This window comes from Stigmatopora argus, chromosome 5, assembly GCF_051989625.1.
Source record: "Stigmatopora argus isolate UIUO_Sarg chromosome 5, RoL_Sarg_1.0, whole genome shotgun sequence".
Lineage (NCBI taxonomy): Eukaryota > Metazoa > Chordata > Actinopteri > Syngnathiformes > Syngnathidae > Stigmatopora > Stigmatopora argus.
Window position 1 is genome coordinate 18,990,211 of NC_135391.1, and position 20,149 is coordinate 19,010,359.

General features: G+C 40.1%; 1 protein-coding gene across 2 annotated transcripts in view; it reads right to left on the bottom strand.

Annotated features, from left to right (window-relative positions):
- vps13a (vacuolar protein sorting 13 homolog A) overlaps positions 1–20,149 on the bottom strand; it is a 109,431-nt gene that overhangs the window by 81,228 nt on the left and 8,054 nt on the right. For both annotated transcript variants that reach the window (XM_077600466.1, XM_077600465.1), the window contains exons 8-25: positions 19,378–19,437; positions 19,209–19,289; positions 19,043–19,100; positions 16,789–16,916; positions 16,149–16,255; positions 15,911–16,082; positions 11,348–11,410; positions 11,130–11,265; positions 10,959–11,053; positions 7,244–7,386; positions 6,962–7,163; positions 6,769–6,883; positions 4,443–4,579; positions 4,182–4,314; positions 3,998–4,115; positions 2,153–2,297; positions 1,967–2,072; positions 1,711–1,886 (exon numbers count right to left, since the gene is read on the bottom strand). In XM_077600466.1, coding sequence (XP_077456592.1) covers positions 1,711–1,886; positions 1,967–2,072; positions 2,153–2,297; positions 3,998–4,115; positions 4,182–4,314; positions 4,443–4,579; positions 6,769–6,883; positions 6,962–7,163; positions 7,244–7,386; positions 10,959–11,053; positions 11,130–11,265; positions 11,348–11,410; positions 15,911–16,082; positions 16,149–16,255; positions 16,789–16,916; positions 19,043–19,100; positions 19,209–19,289; positions 19,378–19,437 — 2,175 coding nt within the window. The remainder of the gene's footprint in view (positions 1–1,710; positions 1,887–1,966; positions 2,073–2,152; positions 2,298–3,997; positions 4,116–4,181; positions 4,315–4,442; positions 4,580–6,768; positions 6,884–6,961; positions 7,164–7,243; positions 7,387–10,958; positions 11,054–11,129; positions 11,266–11,347; positions 11,411–15,910; positions 16,083–16,148; positions 16,256–16,788; positions 16,917–19,042; positions 19,101–19,208; positions 19,290–19,377; positions 19,438–20,149) is intronic.

Genomic DNA, 20,149 nt, shown 5'->3' on the forward strand with positions numbered 1-20,149 from the left:
CTCATCAGTTAGCCAAGACACAACAAAACATGTTTTCAAAAATTTTAGGGTGTTGCTAAGGCACGTTGGGATGTACTTGAACTTCCCTGCCACATCTACAGCTTGCTGATATTGTAGAAATAACGCGTGTTAAGGAGAGCAAAAAAAGTTCATAAATTGCACACAAAAGCTTGTACTTTATGCAGCAAATTTATGATAAATTAAGTATTTGAAGTGTGATGCTTTTTTTTCCTCACAAAAAACTAGACATCTATCATTTTTTTTGCTGAGAAGTGTGCAGCTCAGTTAGCACATCGGCTTCACAGTGGGACACCTGGGTTCAAATCCAGGTCAGTCCACCTGTGTAGAGTTTGCATGTTCTGCCCGGGCCTGCGTGGGTTTTCTCCAGGTAATCTGGTTTCCACCCAGATTCCAAAGACATGCATGGTAGGCTAATTGGGCACTCCAATTCAGGGTGTCCCCCGCCTCTGGCCCGATGTCAGCTGGGATAGGCTCCAGCACCCCTCGCGACCCTAGTGAGGGTAAAGCAGTTCAGAAAATGAGTTGAGATGAGACTACTAGAGGTGAATGAACAGTTAGCACGTGCACCCAAGTGTTTGGAGATCAACAGTTCAATCCCGAACTCTGGAGTGCGCTGTTTGTATGTTCTCCGTGTCCATAGGAATGAGTGAGTGCGTGATTTTTCGTCTCCTTGGCTGGCAACTAATTGAGGACGGACCCACAAATCGCCCATTGCCCATAGGTATCTGGAATAGGCTCCATCAGGCTACGACCCTTGTGAAGATGAGCGCCTCAGATGAAGTATAATGATATTGAATTGAATTGATTATTACTTATATATATATATATATAGATAGTGTATATATATATAGAAATATATATATATTATATATATATTATATATATATATATATATATATATATATATATATATATATATATATATATATATATATATATATTTTTTTTTATATATATATATATATATATATATATATATATACACACAGTAATCCTTCAAGTTTCGCGGTTAATGTAGACCGGACGGACATGGCCACGATAAACGAAAAACCGCGAACCACTTCTATTTAATTTTTTTTTTTTTTTAACTTCAGCACTGAGTCCTAGTCACAAACGGAGGACCGGGGAGTGGCTTCTGCTTGCGAGTTTCAGCATGGATTTTCAAATTTGTATGAACTTACAAAAAAAATGTAATTAGCAAAAAAAAAATATATTTTTTTAATGTAATGAAGGCAATAGACTTCTGTCACAACCAATGAGTTAAAAAATGACCCTTGATTTTAAATTTTTTATGACTAAAAACTGTAAATATACTACAATATATAATAAAATCAGTATACAGTACACTGAGAAAGAACTCCGCTTAAGAAGCCAAATTCAAAGCAGCGCCATATTTGCTAGTCATCTCTCACTTTAAGTATGAAACAAGTTAGACTGGTATTCATTTTATGATCTCTGTGACCTCGTACGCATTATACTACAAACAGATCCTATTTACATTACATTACATAATCTCTTCATTCGTTCTAAACAAAATCCCTTTTCTGACCTCAGTGACCTTCGTCCTATTCAATCAAAATTGAATCACTAATTTCATTTTGTATTACAAACATATGGCCCAATCCCTTTTTCCATTCTTGAGTTTTCCTGACCACCAAAACACACAGTCAAGGCCTTGGACAACATTACCTTGCTGATTTCAAATGACATGAGAAAGTCAGTCATGTTCTTTTGCCGCTCCTCCTGTGAAATATTCTTCTGTCTGTGTAAGTCGGCGTAGCGTAGCGGCATGGGAGTATCAGCAAAGAACTGATTCCCTGTGATGGGAGAGGTGGGTGCATCGTAGAACAAGTCTTCTTCAGAGCCTGTGGACGCATTCGCATCACATGACAGAGTGGCCGATACCTAAAAACATGACTATTTGAATGAGAATGTCCGGGCTTACCGAGTGAGGTAAGGCTCAGAGTTTCACACGACTCAAAAATCAAAGAGGAACGCTGATCAGCTAACTGCAAATGTCGCCTGGTGGACAGCTGCCTGAACTGCTTTGGCTAAGAAAGGGAAAGTCCAAGACTTACCAACAATTCGGGACTCACGTGCAATTATTATCGTGTGATCCAGTGGTGGGCACCTTTGCCGGAGGTGGCACGCCAGCATTGCGAGGCACTGCACTTGACTGTGGGAGTGGGATGCTGTCCACAAGCTTCAGGACATTTCGAAGTTTGACGTCAGAGATACTGAGGGAGAGCATTGGGAGCTCTCCAGAAAGTTTATATCTAGGGAAAAAAATAATTCAAGAGTCATTTTTTACCTCATTGGTTGTGACATAAGTCTATTGCCCTCATTATATTGAAAAAAATACTATTTAAACAAAAATATACAAAAATGCGTCTGTTATGTATTTGGTTCCATTCATCTGTAATATGGCTCAAGAATAAATACAGTGGTACCTCGACATACAATCGTAATCCGTTCCGAGACTGAGATCGTATGACGAGATTCTCGTGACTCGAGCGGACGTTTCCCATTGAAATGGAAAACAAATTAATTTGTTCCAACCCTCTGAAAAAAACACCAAAAACAGGATATTGGATTGGAAAAAATGTTGTATTTCTTCTAATTCGCCATCTATTATCAAAGTAACACATAACTAGTGGTTTAATAGTAATAAAATGTGTTTAATCTAACTAAAATTGGGCAGATTTCACCGACGGGAGACAGACGACTTTTTTTTTTCCACGACAACGCACTCGTAAACGGAACAAACAAATTTAAATTAACTTGGATTAATATATACAGACACTCAAACATACATTTAATGTAACTTTACACAAAACTGAATTCTAATTTTGTTGTAATCTTTTGTGACCTTCGTTTTCCAGGTTGGCGGTTTGCCACGCCTCCACCCTCACGTTCGCTATCGATGGGCTGTTTGCTGTTGTACTACGTATTCCCTTCAAAATATTCCGACAATGATTCACACAAATGTCCTCACAATAGAATAACCCACGACCACTTGCCAACAAGAAATAGTCTTGTAGTACATTTTAGCGATCGCTCCGCTGCTCATAAAGACCGGCTCGCAACTCCCTCGTTGTAATGGCTCTGGTTGCAACCGCTTTGAACGGCGCCTATGAGAGAGAGTTGCGACCAGAAATATTACAAAGAGGGAATTGCGAGCCAGTGCCACTGATGTTCTTAGGAGCAGCGAACGAGAAGTAATATAATACTCCTCATATTAGATAATAAAAATAACAGGAAATTCAACAGCTGAGCTTACCCACGTATTGATTGTGGGTAATGAAGTTTCATTCTGAGAAAGAGTGCCATTGCCTATCGGCGTTGTGCGCACGAGTATACTTCATTACCCAGAAAGCCCTCTTTTTTCCCGCGCATGCGCGTTGTGCGTTTCCTGGTCGATGCGTAGGAGAAACTCATCTGAATTAATCGTTCAGTGCTCGTAGATATTGTTATACACGAAAGATATGCAAAAAAGGCTTGGTCGCATCACGAAATTTTGATCGCATGACGGGCGAATTATTCGATCGAAATTTCCGTCGTAAGACGAGAATATTGTAGGACGAGCGGTCGTATGACGAGGTACCACTGTAAAGAGATTTTTAATATCAAACAAAAAAAGTGAATTGGTTAATTCACTTTTAGGAAGCATCTCACTGGCCAATTGGGGGCAGTGTCTACCTCATCTCATTTCTCATTTTCTCAACCACTTTATCCTCATTAGGGTCGAGGGGGGTGCTGGAGCCAATCCCAGCTGTCTCCTGGGCCATAGGTGGGGGACACCCTGAATTGGTGGGCAGCCGATCGCCGGACACAAGGAGACGGACAACCATGCACTCTCACTCTCATACCTAGGGGCAATTTAGAGTGTCCAATTGATCATGGATTAGCCTAATTAACTCAAATTTCCAGGTTGGGTAATAAGATTGTCATGTAATTTCATTTTTGAAACACTTACTTTGGCATTCGTGAGTCTTTGACTACCATTGCCCTGCTGAACTCCATTATCAAATCCACCGGTTCCAGGATATGCAGCGGCGAGAACGTCCTCATACGAGCCTCTTTCCAGTCTTCCACTATAGAGAGGATACATTTTTTAATTGTACATATTTGGGACAAATCATTTTGCTGACAGCACATACTGGGTTTGCTGTAAAGGAATTGCAGATTGCTGAGCTGGATGTTGAAGCTGTCATAAGCTCTCAGCATGATGTCTTCGATTGAGCTGGAGCCAGCGTACAGTTGAGGCAGGTGCTTTTTGCTCTGAGAGGACATCTATAATTGCATGTTTGCAGATTAAATTCGAGGCAAGCTGTTTTGGGTGTAACTAAAAATGGAGTTTCCCAATACCTATCCCTCAATAGTTCACCATGTCCTGTCCTATCCCAGACTTTATTGCTCACCTGCAGGTGTCCGAGATCCAGCAGCAGAATGTTCTGAGTGCCATCATAGAAGCCAGTCTGTGGGATGATGACGTAAGAGGCCAAGAGGTTCACTTTCAGGTCCAGAACCTTCTGCGTCTCAATGACATACATTAGACCTACAAAAACAATAGTAACCTTTGTGTTACACTAATCAGGGGTCGGCAATAAATAATTGGTAGAAAATTATTGCAGTATATTGCCATAAATATATCTTCAATTGGGCTTTCACGGTGTAAATATTTGTGTTTATGCTAAAAAATTATCAATTATTGGTCGCGCAAAAAACACGCCTGAACGCACATTGCTCGCATTTCTCCATGCATTCAATGCCAAATGTTGGGTGTGCTGTGCACAGTGCACGCACATGCGCACACGCCAGTATTAAATGTGCATGCGTAATCCGCGTGATCACAATGCGGCTAATTATTGGTCGGCACACTTAGAGCTAGTTGATTGGCTCATGTATTTCCCCACGTTGACCGCACAGATGACGGTGAAAATTTGGCGTCTGGAAAGTCCAGGATGTCCTTTGGCCAAAGTCTACTAAAGAGACGTCTTGGCATGCAGAAGCCCAGTCGCACCCAGTTTATGGACACATCGTTCATATTGCCCACTTCCATTATTGTTGAACGTTTTTTCAGTACAGCTTCGATTGTTGATGACCGCAGACACAGCATATCCCCTAGTGCTTACAAATGCAACTTTTTTTGTACACTAACCAACGGATCGTGAGTTTGTCTCTCGTATCGTATCATCCAATGCTCCTTTGGAAGGTTCACCATAGTTTTCTATTTTTTTCATATAAATCTACAATTGCGAACCCAAAAAACGCAATTTTCTTCTTGATTTCGGATGGGAACTTCAGCGTTTAGTCCCAGGGGTAATCAAACTTTAATTTTTGGGGTTTAAATCAATTTTCCCATTAAAAAATAATGAAACAATTCTCACGCTAAGCGCCAATATAATTCTCGCCCAATTATTGAAATATATTTTCATTAATTCCTTACAGTGGCATACCAAGGAATTTTGCACCCCAGAAAGTTTTAGACGGTGCGCCTCCTCAATGTCAGAACTCAATTGTAAAGGTAGCAAGTTGTGATAAACTTCCTTGAAACTTAGCGAGTTACACACCGGTTTTCTTTTGTAAATTTGCAAATATTAAAAACTGGTTTAATAATGATGGGGTGATCCTACTTTGCGGTTTTTCGATTATCGCGGCCATGTCTGGTCTACAATATCCGCAATATTCGAGGAATTACTGTACTCTACAAGTGTGAAAGAAATTTCCTTGATTTGGAATTTAAGAGGTCAAATGTAGCACATATTTCAATTACAATTAAACTCGTCTGAGACAGCATTTTCTTTTTTGTGATCAATTTTATTGGTAGCATTCCTCATGTCATCTAAAAAAAATAGATAATTGATACTAACGCTAAAGATTCACAGTGAGCAGATGTCAAAGAATACTTTAGTTCCAATGTCATGTTTTACATTCGGTATAGCATTTATATGGATGTGCAAAATTCGACCATGTGATCAGAAATCGGGCCCAATCTGTCACTTTCATAAGATTCCCATGGCAAAAAAGTGTTTTTCAAATTTATAAACTTGCGTCTATTTTTACATATTAACTCTCTCGCTGCCCGTGACGTCGATAGATGCACAATCAATTTTGTTAAATTGTTTGTCGTGAATCTAATCATTTTGACAGGGCAGCCAAAGAGTTAAGCTATGCAAGTTCACAAAAGATTTATAAGACAAAACAAAAAATAAAAATAAAATTGCAAGAACAAAATACATGTGGGCCACATTTAATTGAATTTATTTTGGCTTTTTTTATTTGCATCTTCGTTTCATTCTTTTTATTTTTTATTTACTACGATTTAAATAAGTGATTATTTTTCTATTATTGATCATTCAATTACTAATTCATTCAATTTATTTTAAGTTATCATTTTTTATTGCAAAATATTTGACCGCAAAATACGTGCGCAACACAAATACTACAATTGGATCTCAAATAGGGGCCACAAATCGCCATTGAGTTTGTGTCTAAGAACCCTGTTCTGCATGAACGTAATAAAAACATTTTACGAAAAAATAAAATCTGAATCTGTGCAGCATAGGGTTAAACATTTCAACCCTTACATAGGTTTTCATGCGAGTTCCCTGTATACACTATCTGTAGTATTTTAGTATCTTCTGTCAGATTTTTGCAATGTCAATTAAGTTTGTTAACAGTTTTAAAGCATCCAGAGTTTGTTTGAAACTGGAGTCATAGGCCTTTGTTGTTCAAGACACTGACCCGTGGCTGTGCGGTCTCGGAACTGTTCCAGTTTGATTAATGTGGCATTGGTGAGTTCGTCCAACTCCAGGTCATCCGGAGGTCTGAAGAATGCCGACATGGCGTTTACCGTCATCTAGACACAAAAAGAACACACCCGCCACTTTGTCGCATCCATTTCACTGGACAATGAAGTACCTTGGAGAGCACTCACGGCGTCGTAGATGATTTCTAGCGGCTCTGACTCAACATAAAGCCGCTGATTGGCACTCTGATCCAGAGGGTTGGTTTCAAAAAAGAGGCTGAGCAGTGGGGTACCCATTCCTGTGCCCCCAGTCTTGGAGGACAGAAGTGTGGGAGCGGCCCGCCTATTGACCAACCCCGTGATTTCGAACAAACTCAGCTTGGCTGTAAATCTGCAGAGAATTTTCTATATATCATTATTCAAATGAAACAAATAATATTTCAATGACAGCCATTCATGAATTTGACACACTTTATGGCCTGTGCTCCAGATCTCTGTGTCAGGCTGGACATCAGCTCCCCAACAGTCAGCTTAACAATTTCATCTTTGTCCTTTTTTTCTTTGATGGACACTGTCAGCTTTGGCATGTGGAAGTCTACCTTCATGTCCTCAAACTAGAAGTTAAAGCACAACCATCAAAGTATTGAGTTTCATTTAGATGGGGTTTTCTAATCAACAATTTCATTGTGATATTGATTCATTACATACATTTGCTGATTTTACAAAGTCTGCCATGATAGAATTTGATTACACATTTAACACATTTGCTCACATTTCACCTAAAGCCATGAATGAAATGCTTTTTTAACGAAATGGTACTTCTATATGGGTCAAGACAGATGTCCAGAGCTGCCAACCTCCGTCGACCCCATTTCCTGAGTTTTCCGGAGTGAATGCGATTCAAGCAAAATCGATACAAAATGTAAAAATAAAAATAATGTAGGAAAATTCAAATCACACTGTTATTGTCATGTTTTTACATTAATTGAAATATTGTATTTTTACAAACTATTGAAAAAGTATAGCATAATGAAAATAAATGTATCTTTGTGTTTGGGTCCTTCTACGTGCATTTTACAGTCAGTAATTCCACCATGTCACGCTGAGGTCGCACATGCATGTTTTGCAAAGTGTTAATGTCAATATTTTTGGAGACCGCTTCACCATGGGATATTTTGTTAAATACGAACCAATTAATTTCTGCGAGTGTCGGGTACCTTATTAGAAGTTTCATCCAAATTGTCATCCATTTTGCGCTTAACCTGAACAGGCATATTGATAATTTACCAGTGTGGTGTATGCCTACTTCCTTTAGAATGGAAAATGATAAAATTTGTTTCAAAACAAAAGACTGGTGGTTTAGTCAGCCTTCATAAAACTCACTTCCCCTATGGAAAAAAAACGAAAACGAAATTGTAAAGCGAGAAGCGACGAAGCAATCGATTCCGAATCGATTGCCACGCTGAAGTCGCGCAAGATGAATCACTTGTCAGAACTTGTAACTCAGATGATTCACAATGTACTCGTGTTACCGAGTTCATCCGGTTTACAGTGCAGTTGAATGAAATGTGGAAGTAAGATGCGGAAGATGTGAATTTCAAGGCATTTAATTGGAAATTTGGTTAATTTCCGAAATGGTTGCTTCAAAAAAATTTAACAGACAATTTTTTTTCCCTGAGTTTAGGGAGGTTGTCCGGAGTACCAGATTTTGCGTTGCTTTTCCGGGTAAACTCCGGAAATTTCGGAGTAATTGGCAACTCTGGATGTCCCATTAAACTGGAAAACAATTTGAAATAAGCAACTACAGGCTATGATCAGAAGATATACCAAACAAATCTAATTTTGAGCCATGCAAAAATAATGAAGGAATAGATATAATTGATGGTGTATATTGCCATATTTTCTCGCATATAAGCCAGACCCTAAAATTGCCTTAAAATAGTTGAATTTTGTAATTTCTCGCGTATAAGCCGCCCCCTGATTCATAATTTTTCACCTCCATATTCATGGTTTTAACAGGGAGTACATATGTGTTACTTTGAAGGGAAAATCTTAAGAAGAATCATCGCACGTGTTTTTTCTGAGCTACTGTATGAATCAAAAGCACATTATTAGGGTCAATATCATAAGAAAATTAGTAATTCATCCAGTAATGTTTGTTTTATTACTGCAAAACAGAAAATAACCACAAATAGTAAATACCAATTTGCCGACTTCTACTGGTGAAAGAGTATAGCAACACTGTAAGTCGTGTGCGCATATAAGCCGTGCCCTTATTCAGTCATCTTATTTTTAGTTACAAATGGTTTGGTACTCGGATGATTCGCCTAGAGACGTTTCGCCGACGGACGTTTGACAGACGGACAGGTCGCCGAATGGATGTTCCACCGAACAGTCATTCGGCCGAACGGAGGTTTCGCCGAAACGGGATTCGCGCGCTCGCCCCGCCCCCGGATCGTGTGTGTACATGTTTTTCAACCTCGGCCCGCAGCCATATAGGGCCCGTTAGGATTTTTAATCCGGCTCGCCGCCGGCGTTGTCCAAATTATAGTAAAAATCAATGATTCATTTCCCTTTGCCGCTCATCACTCAATTTATTAGTCTACCGTCAATGGCACCCCGGGAATAAGCACTCTTGGGCGGGCAGACGTAGCAGAACCGAGCCGTGAAATGACAGCAATCAGGTCAAATCCATCCTAAAACAGCATTTAATAATCAAATACAAATACTGGTGCTCTTTGGACATTAGAACCGAGCCCAGGGAAGTGAATTCCTCGGTAAAATGTCGCGATGATGTCGCGATAAGGCAAAAAAAACGTCTATATACGTCCATTCGCCAAACGGGTCAAAATGCTCTCAAATTCGGTCAAATCCAGCCGAAAACAGTGTTTAATGATTAAATACAAATACTAGTATTTGTATTTACAATACTAGTATTGTATTTTATACTAGTATTTTATTTAAAAGATGACAAAGGAAATTCACATATTCTTTGTCGTCTTCCTTCTTTTTTTTGCTTGGTATTCCCATAGGTATCGTGTATACAGACTAGATGTCCGATGCGCGTTGTGAGGCAACAGAGCTAGACATTTTAAGAACAGGGCCATTCGCCAAACGGCTCAAAATGCTCTCAAATTCGGTCAAATCCAGCCGAAAACAGCGTTTAATGCTTAAATACAAATACTAGTATTTGTATATACAATAATTGTATTTGTATTTAATCATTAAACGCATTTTGAGCCGTTTGGCGAATGGACGTATATAGACGTTTTTTTGCCTTATCGCGACATCATACCGAGGAATTCACTTCCCTGGGCTCGGTTCTAATGTCCAAAGAGCGCCAGTATTTGTATTTAATCATTAAATGCTGTTTTAGGATGGATTTGACCTGATTGCTGTCATTTCGCGGCTCGGTTCTGCTACATCTGCCCGCCCAAGAGTGCTTAATCCTGGGCTGACATGCCCACCCAAGAGTGCTTATTCCCGGGCTGCCATTGACGGTAGACTAATAAATTGAGAGTCATGAGCGGCAAAGGGAAATGAATCATTGATTTTTACTATAATTTGGACAACGCCGGCGGCGGGGGCCGTATATGGCCCGCGGGCCGAGGTTGAAAAACTTGTACACACACGATCCAGGGGCGGGGCAAGCTTGCGAATCCCGTTTCGGCGAAACCTCCGTTTGGCCGAACCGCCGTTCGGTTCGGTGGAACGTCCATTCGGCGACCTGTCCGTATGTCAAACGTCCGTCGGCGAAACGTCTTTAGGCGAATCAACCGGCCACGAAATGGTTTGTATGCGAGAAAATACGGTACTTAATCAGCCCTGAGATTAACAAAAAATCCACAGGATACATGCGTTTACGTGCATAGAATATACCCACCAAATTTCATTCATTTCCGAGCATAAACAGCAGAGGAACATTTTTTTTTAAATGTTCACACCAACAATGACATAGACCGCAAGGTGGGGGCAGTAAATTAACAATTTTTTGTTTTTATGCCAACCCTCAGTTCAAATGGATCGAACGTATACCAGTGATAAACTCATTTAAAGTGTATTAATTTAGTTTTAGAGGTGATTGAACTTCTATCATTGTCAAAAGCACATAAAGCTGTTCAAGACTGCCAGTCTAACGACGCAATTTGTTTGTCCATTAATGGAGAGTGAGTGGAAAGACACTCACGTCCTTTGGATAAATGGAATTAGCGGCCGTTTCACTGTATCCGATGGCAGCGTACAGCCTAGATTTCTCATCAGGAGTGAGGAGGTCATCAAAGCCTGTATTCAAGAACATGAACAGAAAACAGGGTATGACGACAAAAATCACAATACTGCATAGTCTCCCACATCTTACCTCCTGTGCTCTTCACCTCCTTTGTTTTTGTTTCAGGGTCTGAACCCCAATTCCACATCCAGCTGACCCACCCTTGAGACTCCTCTTCTTCCATCTTCAAGCCCTGACGGTAAATACGGAGCCCGCCCTTACTTGCCTAAGGAGACGGGAGAAAAGATGAATGGATGAGTTTAAACAAGATTACCAGAGCAATGCAGGCTTCATAGAAAAGACCATACCTCCACTTCAGCTTGCTGCCTAGCTAGGGTGATGTTGAAAATGTCCAAAGTCTTCTCAGGCTCCTAAAACAGATTTATATAATATTTATTAACGCATTCTTGATACGCTTGGCGCACAATCCAGTCAGCAGCACTTCGCCCTGGTTCAGGGAGAGGTGGAAGATACGGATCTGAGTAGATCATGTTCCGTGCTTCTATTGTTGAGGCAAACAACAAGAGCTAGGGCCATAAGGTGGTAGGTGCATGCAGTGGCGGTAATCACAGATAGAAGGAATGCTATCAGGCCTTTTTGGCCCATGGAACTCCAGAGACAGTTGATGGGTACTGGCTGCCCAACTGGCTCTGGTGGTCTTTAGGGCAAAAACTCGGGTATGGTAGGATTATTCATGGGTATTAGAAAGAACAGTCCGTCCAGAAGTCGAATCACATTTTTAGGAGGAGAAGTTGAATTTTTTTGTGAGAACGCAAAAATGCTTTTGGTGTAATGTGAGAAGATTGAAGTAATATTGAAAGGAATAGGTTCTAAAAATAGGATATTAAAGCTGTTATACACGATCTGGGTGTGCGGACTTTTGGCGACGCAATGTGTGAAGAATTAGATATTGAAATACTTTTTTTCTGTTGATAAAACTTAGATGAAAATAATTTTACTGTGATCCTTTACCACTTTGAGGCTTCAGTGTATCGTGTTTTTATCTTAAATATAAAAAAAGTTAATCAAAATGTCAAAATCCATGCTGAAACTCGCAAGCAGAAGATGGCGGAAACCAGGAAATCATGGCACTGCTTTTTCTTGGGCCCTGAAATGGGTGGTAATCAGCACAGAAGAAAATGAAATTTCACTGTAGAAGAAAGACGCGCCGATAATACAAACAACCGAGAAGAACGTCGTACCATTTTTTCGGATTACATCACATACATTTCGCATCGCGCAGAAAGACTACACCGAGCCTCGACCATCATTGTATGGATTTTGAATCGGCGTTGAAAATGCCTCTTAAACGTCCTGTGTCATCTAATGCAACATAAATGAATCTGCCGTCCATTACATCAAGAAGGAAGAAGCGAACATTTGGTAACCGCAAAGAATAAAATCATTGTTAAGATGGAGAATGCCCTATTGGGAGAAGATGACTCCTCTGGATACCAACATGATTGGAACCAAAGCCAAGACATTTTAGGATAGCTTAGCTCCTGACCAAGACAATGAAGATGAACCTCAGCCTCGTTCCAGTCCGGATAGCGAGGAAGAGTTTTCTCACATAATTCAAGAGAATGGTTGATTATCTTCCTTTTTAACATTGATGAGACTGGCCTTTTTTGGAAGAGGATGCCTTCACGGACATTCTTATTCAAAGATAAACTGGACTTTCGGATCATCATCATGTGTGGGAATGCTGCTGGCTTCATGGTTTAAAAAAAAACAAGAACAAAGCCTTGCTGCCTGTCTACTGGATGAGCAACCGGAAAGCCTGGACCACGAAAGCCTTCACAAAGGACTGTTTTCTAAACAGTTTTATCATGAATGCGAAGCTGTACCTCGCTGAGCTACCCTTCACGGTCTGGACTATGCATGAGGACTGGACTAAAACTCCCATTAACCAGTTTTTATTTATTTATATCAAGCAGAGAGGAACAATTATCATTTGAGAACAGTATTTAAAGTACATTTGACCTCGACATACGAGCAATTTGAGATACGAGTAAAGGTTTGAGCAAATATTTATCGTGAGATACGAGACAACTTTTGATATACGAGCAGACAGCGGACGTGAGAGGCTGCTCATAAGAACATCATGGGCACTGTCTCTCTCCCCGCAACTCCCTCGTGTAATGTCTCTGTGGTAGCAACTCCCTCGTGTAATGTCTCTACGAGCACTGGGCGGAGCGTTGCATTTTTTCAGTGTTTTTTTCCCGTTAGTAAGTTTGAATGGCGTATATACTTCTCGTCGGCAAGTGGTCATGCGTTATCCCATTGTCAGGACGTTTGTGTGCATCATTTTCGGAATATTTTGAAGGGAATACAAAAGCAAACAACCCGTGCATCTGAAAGTCACGGTAGAGGCGGGGCAAATAGAGCCAACCCGGGAGAAGAAAGTTATCAAAATTTAAAACAAAATTATAATTAAGTTTAGTGTAAGTTTAGATTAAACTTATTTTTGAGTGTGTCTGCAAGTTCATTTAAATTTGTTTGTCATGATAATTGTGCTTGTGGAAAACGTAGCATGGTAGTAATAATAGGGGTGATTGTTAGGGTTATTAGTCTTACATTATTATATATTCGCTTGCGTGACCGGATGATTCGCCTAAAGACGTTTCGCCGACGGACGTTTGACAGACGGACAGGTCGCCGAATGGACGTTCCACAGAACGTTCATTCGGCCGAACGGAGGTTTCGCCGAAACGGGATTTGCGCGCTCGCCCCGCCCCCGGATCGTGTGTGTACATGTTTTTCAACCTCGGCCCGCGGGCCATATACAGATAACATTCATTTAGGAATAACAAGGGCATGTACTGCCCCCCCCGGAATAACAAGTGCATGTACTGCCCCCCGCTGGACATATTTCTAAATATAAGGCTAGGCGTTGGCTTCATCCAAGTGGTAATGTGCATGATGGTAAACTGACTCGCAACAAAACAGGAGGGCAAGATCTTGTTCCTTTCTGCTTGAGTCCAACTCCTTGAAGGGGAGCCCCCTTTCTTGTTTTTTAAAGCATGAGGATGGTCAAACTTGTTGATTAAGGCTGGTTTTACCATAAAGCCAGCCAGCAGCATCCCCACACAAAGTGTGTCATGTGATCCGTGTGAACTCTAGCACTTTCAGTTCATTTTTCAATAAGAATGTCTGGGAAGGTATCCTTTCCAAAAAACTTGTTGCTGCCTGTTTCAGTTGGGCTGGATAGTGGGGCAGACCTCGCGCGCCGCTAGCATGCACCACCGGATCGCCGGCCGGTCGAGGCGGCGCACATATGCCGCCGGATAGCCGTAGCTCCGCTTTTCAGACATGTCATGGCTCACGCCGGCCTTGGCTCGCTCGAGCTCTGTTTTTCAGGCATGTAGTGGGTCTGCAACTGGGAGGCGCCGGTGACTCCGGTAATTATCCTTCCACAGGAAGTAGCCATTTTCAATGACAATACAAAATCCAAACATTGCTGGAAAAGGCTAGGCGTTGGCTTCATCCAAGTGGTAATGTGCATGATGGTAAACTGACTCGCAACTAAACAGGAGGGCAAGATCTTGTCCTGCTCAGCCTTTTATAATGTATGTCGCGTCATTCTTCTTTTGCAGTGAAAATCTTCTTTGCCGCTGCTCACACAATTCAACGGCAAAGAAGAAACGGAGCCCTGACTTCTGCCTTTTTTCAATAACATTTCTTATCTGTTTATGCTTGCGAGTTTCAGCGTGGATTTTGATATTTATGAACTTTTTGTTATACAGTAATACCTCGACACACGAGTGCCCCGACAATAGTCAGTGCAGAATTAAGGGAAACACAATGGATCCAAAGCAAGCCGGTGCAATGAAGGGTAGTGCGAAGAAAAGGCGTATGATCACAATCGATATTAAGCACGTAATAATCGAAAAACATGAGTAGTGTACTGAGCTGGCTTGTCAATACGTGTGGAGAACCAGGAAGTTCGGCCCGAAACACGCAGTGGAATACATGAACCTCTTTGCCTTGGTTATTGCACAAGAAGGTTTAAATTTAGTGTAACGTAGGATTAAAACTTTTTTTTAAGTGTGTGTAGGAATCTAAGTTCATTTAAGTTAAATTTAAAGTTTATCTTAAGTTACGAGCGCATCCATCAAGTGACTCTCTCTCTATCTCTCTCTTTCTCTCCCCTATCCACGAACTCCTCGTTGTATAAAATAATGCCTCATTTTATTATTAAACATCATAACCAATAGTTATGGGAACATAACTGGTTTATGTTACATTACGAGCGCATCCGTCAAGTGACTCTCTCTCTCTCTCTCTCCCCTATCCAAGAACTCCCCGTTGTATAAAACAATGCCTCATTTCATTATTAAACATCATAACCACTAGTTATTTGTTACTCTGTTAGTAGATGGTGAATTACAACCAATAAAAATATGTTTTTCCATTTTAATATCCTGTTATTTTGTGTTTTTTTCAGAGCGTGGGAACAAATTAATTTGTATTTAGTTCATTTCTATGGGAAACGTTGATTTGAGATACGAGTAAATCGCCATACGAGCTCAGTCCCGGAACGCAATAAGCTCGTGTCTCAAGGTACCACTGTACTTTAGAAAAAAATCTGCAACGTGATGAAGTGAAGGAAGACAGTATGTACTCATTTAATTTTTGGTATGTAATAGATACGTTTGTAGAAAACACATGGTGCCGTTAATGTGTAGCTTTATTAGCTTGAAATGATTCAATGGTAGGATAACGCGGCATCATTCTCCATGGCGAAGCATATCTGGCAACCCAAAGGGGTAGAGTAGGTAAACTCTCAATATTTTAATACTGTTTCCAGTCGCATTTTTGGCCACTGGTCTTACATATATTCCTCATTTAACCCCGAATAGTGGGCGCACCTGCAGTTGCTTGAGTAGCATCTCGCTGGGTTTCTTGCTGGTGATTTTGACCTTGTAGAGCTCCCGATAGTGCTTGACCATCTTGCGGTGCTGCTTAATGTGCGTCCATGACCACATGTGGAGTCGAGGTTTCACGTCCACCTCCAGCACACTCGTGATAGCATAGTTCCACCTGTAGAGGCAGGAAGCCCTGAAGTCATGCGATCCCAAGCGAAGACGTCAAATTATAGTGTTTTACCAAATGTTAGCGTTGCTGTGAACCGAGACCTCAGGTCTGTACTTCCTGTACGGCAGGTTTCGTGACAGCAAATCCACAGAACCCAGTAGCTCCAGGATGCTGATGTACTACAGATACATTCATACAAGCATTAATCTATTTTAACAGAGAGGCTTTTGGATATCAAAATGTGCCATAAGTGAACTTATAAAGTTTACTTTTAACTTGTAACTGTGAAAGTAGTTGGACATACCATTAATTGTTCTTGTGTTCTTTTTTTAAAAAAAAGCATTGAATTATTAAGGAGTTATAATCAGCAATTATAGGTATACCGGTTTCAACAGATCCTTGTCGTTTACAATTGAGTGTCCATGTAGTTTTCTTGTTTGTAGTTGAATATGACATTTTGATTAAAAAAATGCAACAAGAATCTGCCAAAGCCTGTGCACTTCTAATCAATGATTTTTTTAACCATTATCATAAAAAATGTTGCAAGCTTACACAAAAAACACTCAGAACAATTTATTACATTGTGGGGAAGGGTCTTTTCTTTTACAAAATAAAATTTGGGAATACAAGGTTTTTTTTTACATTTATAACATCTTTTTTCCATATCGTGCTGATCATGATTCAGTCATGCTGACGTCTAGACAGTGCTCACCTGGGGTCTGTTAAGCTCAATGGCCACCTCGCTGATACTGACCATGAGGTCAACTTTGGGAGATGAAAAGTCCACATCTGACCGGGGATTCATGCAAAGCTTTGCGCCAGCAGAGATGGGACGTAAAACTGTGGAGCAGCCCAAAAAAATACAGTTATACCTCTACTAAGAATGCCTCTAGATACGAAAGTTTCAGGTTACGAAATTTTTATATGCAAATGAGTGACTCGAGATATGAAAAAGATCCAAGTTACAAAATCCCCCAAAAAGTAAATGCATTTCCTTATCCGCTATTTTATTTTGAAAATATTGTCGTGGGTGCATTGATTCTCACTTTAGAACATCGCTACCCTCTACTGGGCTCTCATTTTATCCCTCTCATTCTAACTCATATAATGACAATAAAAGCATTCAATACAATTGGTTGTCTCACAACGACCACTATCCATGTTTCAAGATTCTCTCTTATATACCTGTCCACCTCTGCAAAATGCTCCCCTTATTAATGATTCCAATTCTCCTTATTAAGCGATTAAAAACTGGACAAATGCAACGCGGCACATATTTTCACACACACACATGCGTAGGGCACACATAAAAGTCTAAAATGTACTACAAAGTGGACAGCTTTTGGCTCTGGTAGAATGGGCTCTTGCCACCATCTGGCTGACAAACACGGGTATTACGTCTCCCATAATAACGGCCTCGGAGGGAACTATTGCAGCGGTGCAGGGCACATTTTCATATACTTTATTTATTTTAAGACATTAATTAATCATTTGCTTATGATTTTATCTCATTTTTGTGTATTTTCATACAAAATTGGGACACTGACCAATTTTAAATGGTTTGGTTGGTAGTTGTGTGAGGACCGTGGAACAAATTGGAGAATTTACATATAAAGTACACCTTTACTTACGAAATTTTCAAGTTACGAAAAAAGTTCTGGAACCAATTAATTTCGCAAGTAGAGAGGTACGACTGTACATGTAATGTTTTGAAATACATCCAATTGGGTGGTGCTTTTTTATCTTTCAAATGTGAATTTAGATTATCAATATTAGACACCAGACCGATTTGAAATGGACTTTTGCTGCCAGCCCCCACAGTTCAAATGGTTCGGACGTTTACTAGGGACCAACTAATATCACACCATTCTTTTGAATTTTGAATTTGAGTTAGCTGCGATAAGGTCCGGCACCCCCCGCAACCCTTGTGAGGATAAGTGGTTCAGAAAATGACTGAATGAATATTTCGCTCAAAGAGTTCATCTATTATTCAACAAATATTTTGACTGTCGGAGACATTGTTAGACTAAACAAACAAATCCTAAATTTTGAGCTTCTTTGAAGGGAACTCCGAGTAAAATGACAGTTTTATATATGTACTTGATTTTAATTTTAGTAAGTCATTCCTATACAAGTCATCATTGTTGTTTAATGTGGCAATATGGTGACATAAAATTGTGCCTTTCTTAACCGTTCAGCCTTTCCACTTTCGAGACAATCTCATCTCAACTAATTTTCTGAACTGCTTTATGCTCACTAGGGTCGCGGGGAGTGGTGGAGCCTCTCCCAGCTGACTTCGGGCCAGAGGCGGCCGACAACCTGAACTGTGGCCAGCCAATCGCAGGGCACAAGGAGACAAACAAGCATTCACGCTCACACTCATACCTAGGGGCAATTTTGAGTGCCCAATCAGCCTACCATGCACGTCTTTGGAATCTGGGAGGATCCCGGAGTACCCGGAGAAAACCCACGCAGGCCCGGGGAGAACATGCAAACTCTACACCGGTGGACCGACCTGGATTTGAACCTAGGTCCCCCAAGTGTGAGGGTGACACACGAACCACTCAGTCCCCGGGTCACCGAATGTAAAATAAGAAATACTATAAGGATATAATATTTTGTTTTTACAATTTATCGCCCCAAATATTAGTTCAATATACTGTAATATTACACCAAAAAACCCATTACTTTTTTACATTGCAATATATATTGTATTAGTATATTGAAAACACCCAAAAAATTGCAAACTTAGTTTTTTCAATATCAACCCATAAGTCACACATGACTGTACATAAGACAATTAGTCGACTAAATAACTGATTGTAGCAGCCCTAATTTTAACATTCCCCCAATATTCACATATTCATCATTTGGTTATTGTGCTTTGTTTTGCATTTCATTTTAATTATGCACAGAAACACACTCTGTCGGGATTTTCTGGAGTTGCAAATGTATTAGACACTCACTGAAATTATGGTCTGAAGGGTAGGAGCCATTGACGTCCAGGCTGCTTTGTAGACGTAGCTATCAAAACACCAAAAGAGAGAGACGCTACATTGTTTTATTTTTTTTCTTATGACAAAATGCTTCACTTTCTGCTAACCAAGGGTATTTAAACAAATTCCCACTCACCAGTGCATCGCCTGAACTGTGATTGGAGAAGAGCACCGAGGTGACATTGCAGTAGGCAAACAATTTGTCCAGCTGAACCAACTGAAAGGAAGTGTAATTAGAGAAATGCATGAGATTGTACATCACGCGTGGAAATTGTACATTCAAAACGTCTTTGTCAAAGGATTACCTTGTAGAAAAGTCTCGCATTCTCATCCAAAACAGTAGGGTTCCAGTCCTCGTCACATGTCTGCCGGGGCAAAATAGTGAATTGTTATATGAAAGAAAAAAACATTTTTAATATTTTCTAACAGGTTGCGAAATTTTGTGCTTAAGAATTTTCTTGACATTTGAAATAAAAAAATGGCAAAAACACATTAAACTACAATGCCTGGTCAGCCAAAAAAAAATTAAGACTAAAAATAAAAAAAATATTTTTTTAAAAGTCATGCACTTAAATATTTTGTTGGACGACATTTAGCTTTGATTGACAGCTTGATTTATTTGGAAAATTTACATATCAAACCTTTTGTTACTTGATTTTTTATGTAAAGGTACTTTATAATTTCTTTTTTGCTATTTTGCTAAGACTTTGAGCACTTAATTTTTTTAGACATAAGAAAAGTGGGGCCGCTTCTTACACATAGCTACAAAGGAATGTTTTAAGAAGTGACATTCTTGAGAGAAAGAAAACCTTAAGTGCTGCAAAACCACAGAAAATGACCCAAAATCAATAGAAGGTGACCAGTAAGCACCTTCACATTAACAAGGAAATTATCCAAAATTATCTCATTGCCTCTCATAAGCTACATAAGAAATACTAATCATTTAAACTGCGAGGGCTGGTTGTGAATGCTTAACCTTTAGAGCCATTGACAGCACTAGACGAACAATCCATTTGCGAACAATCACTGCCAATCCCTCCAACTCAAAATGGATTGGACATCCAGTGCCGTTAAGGT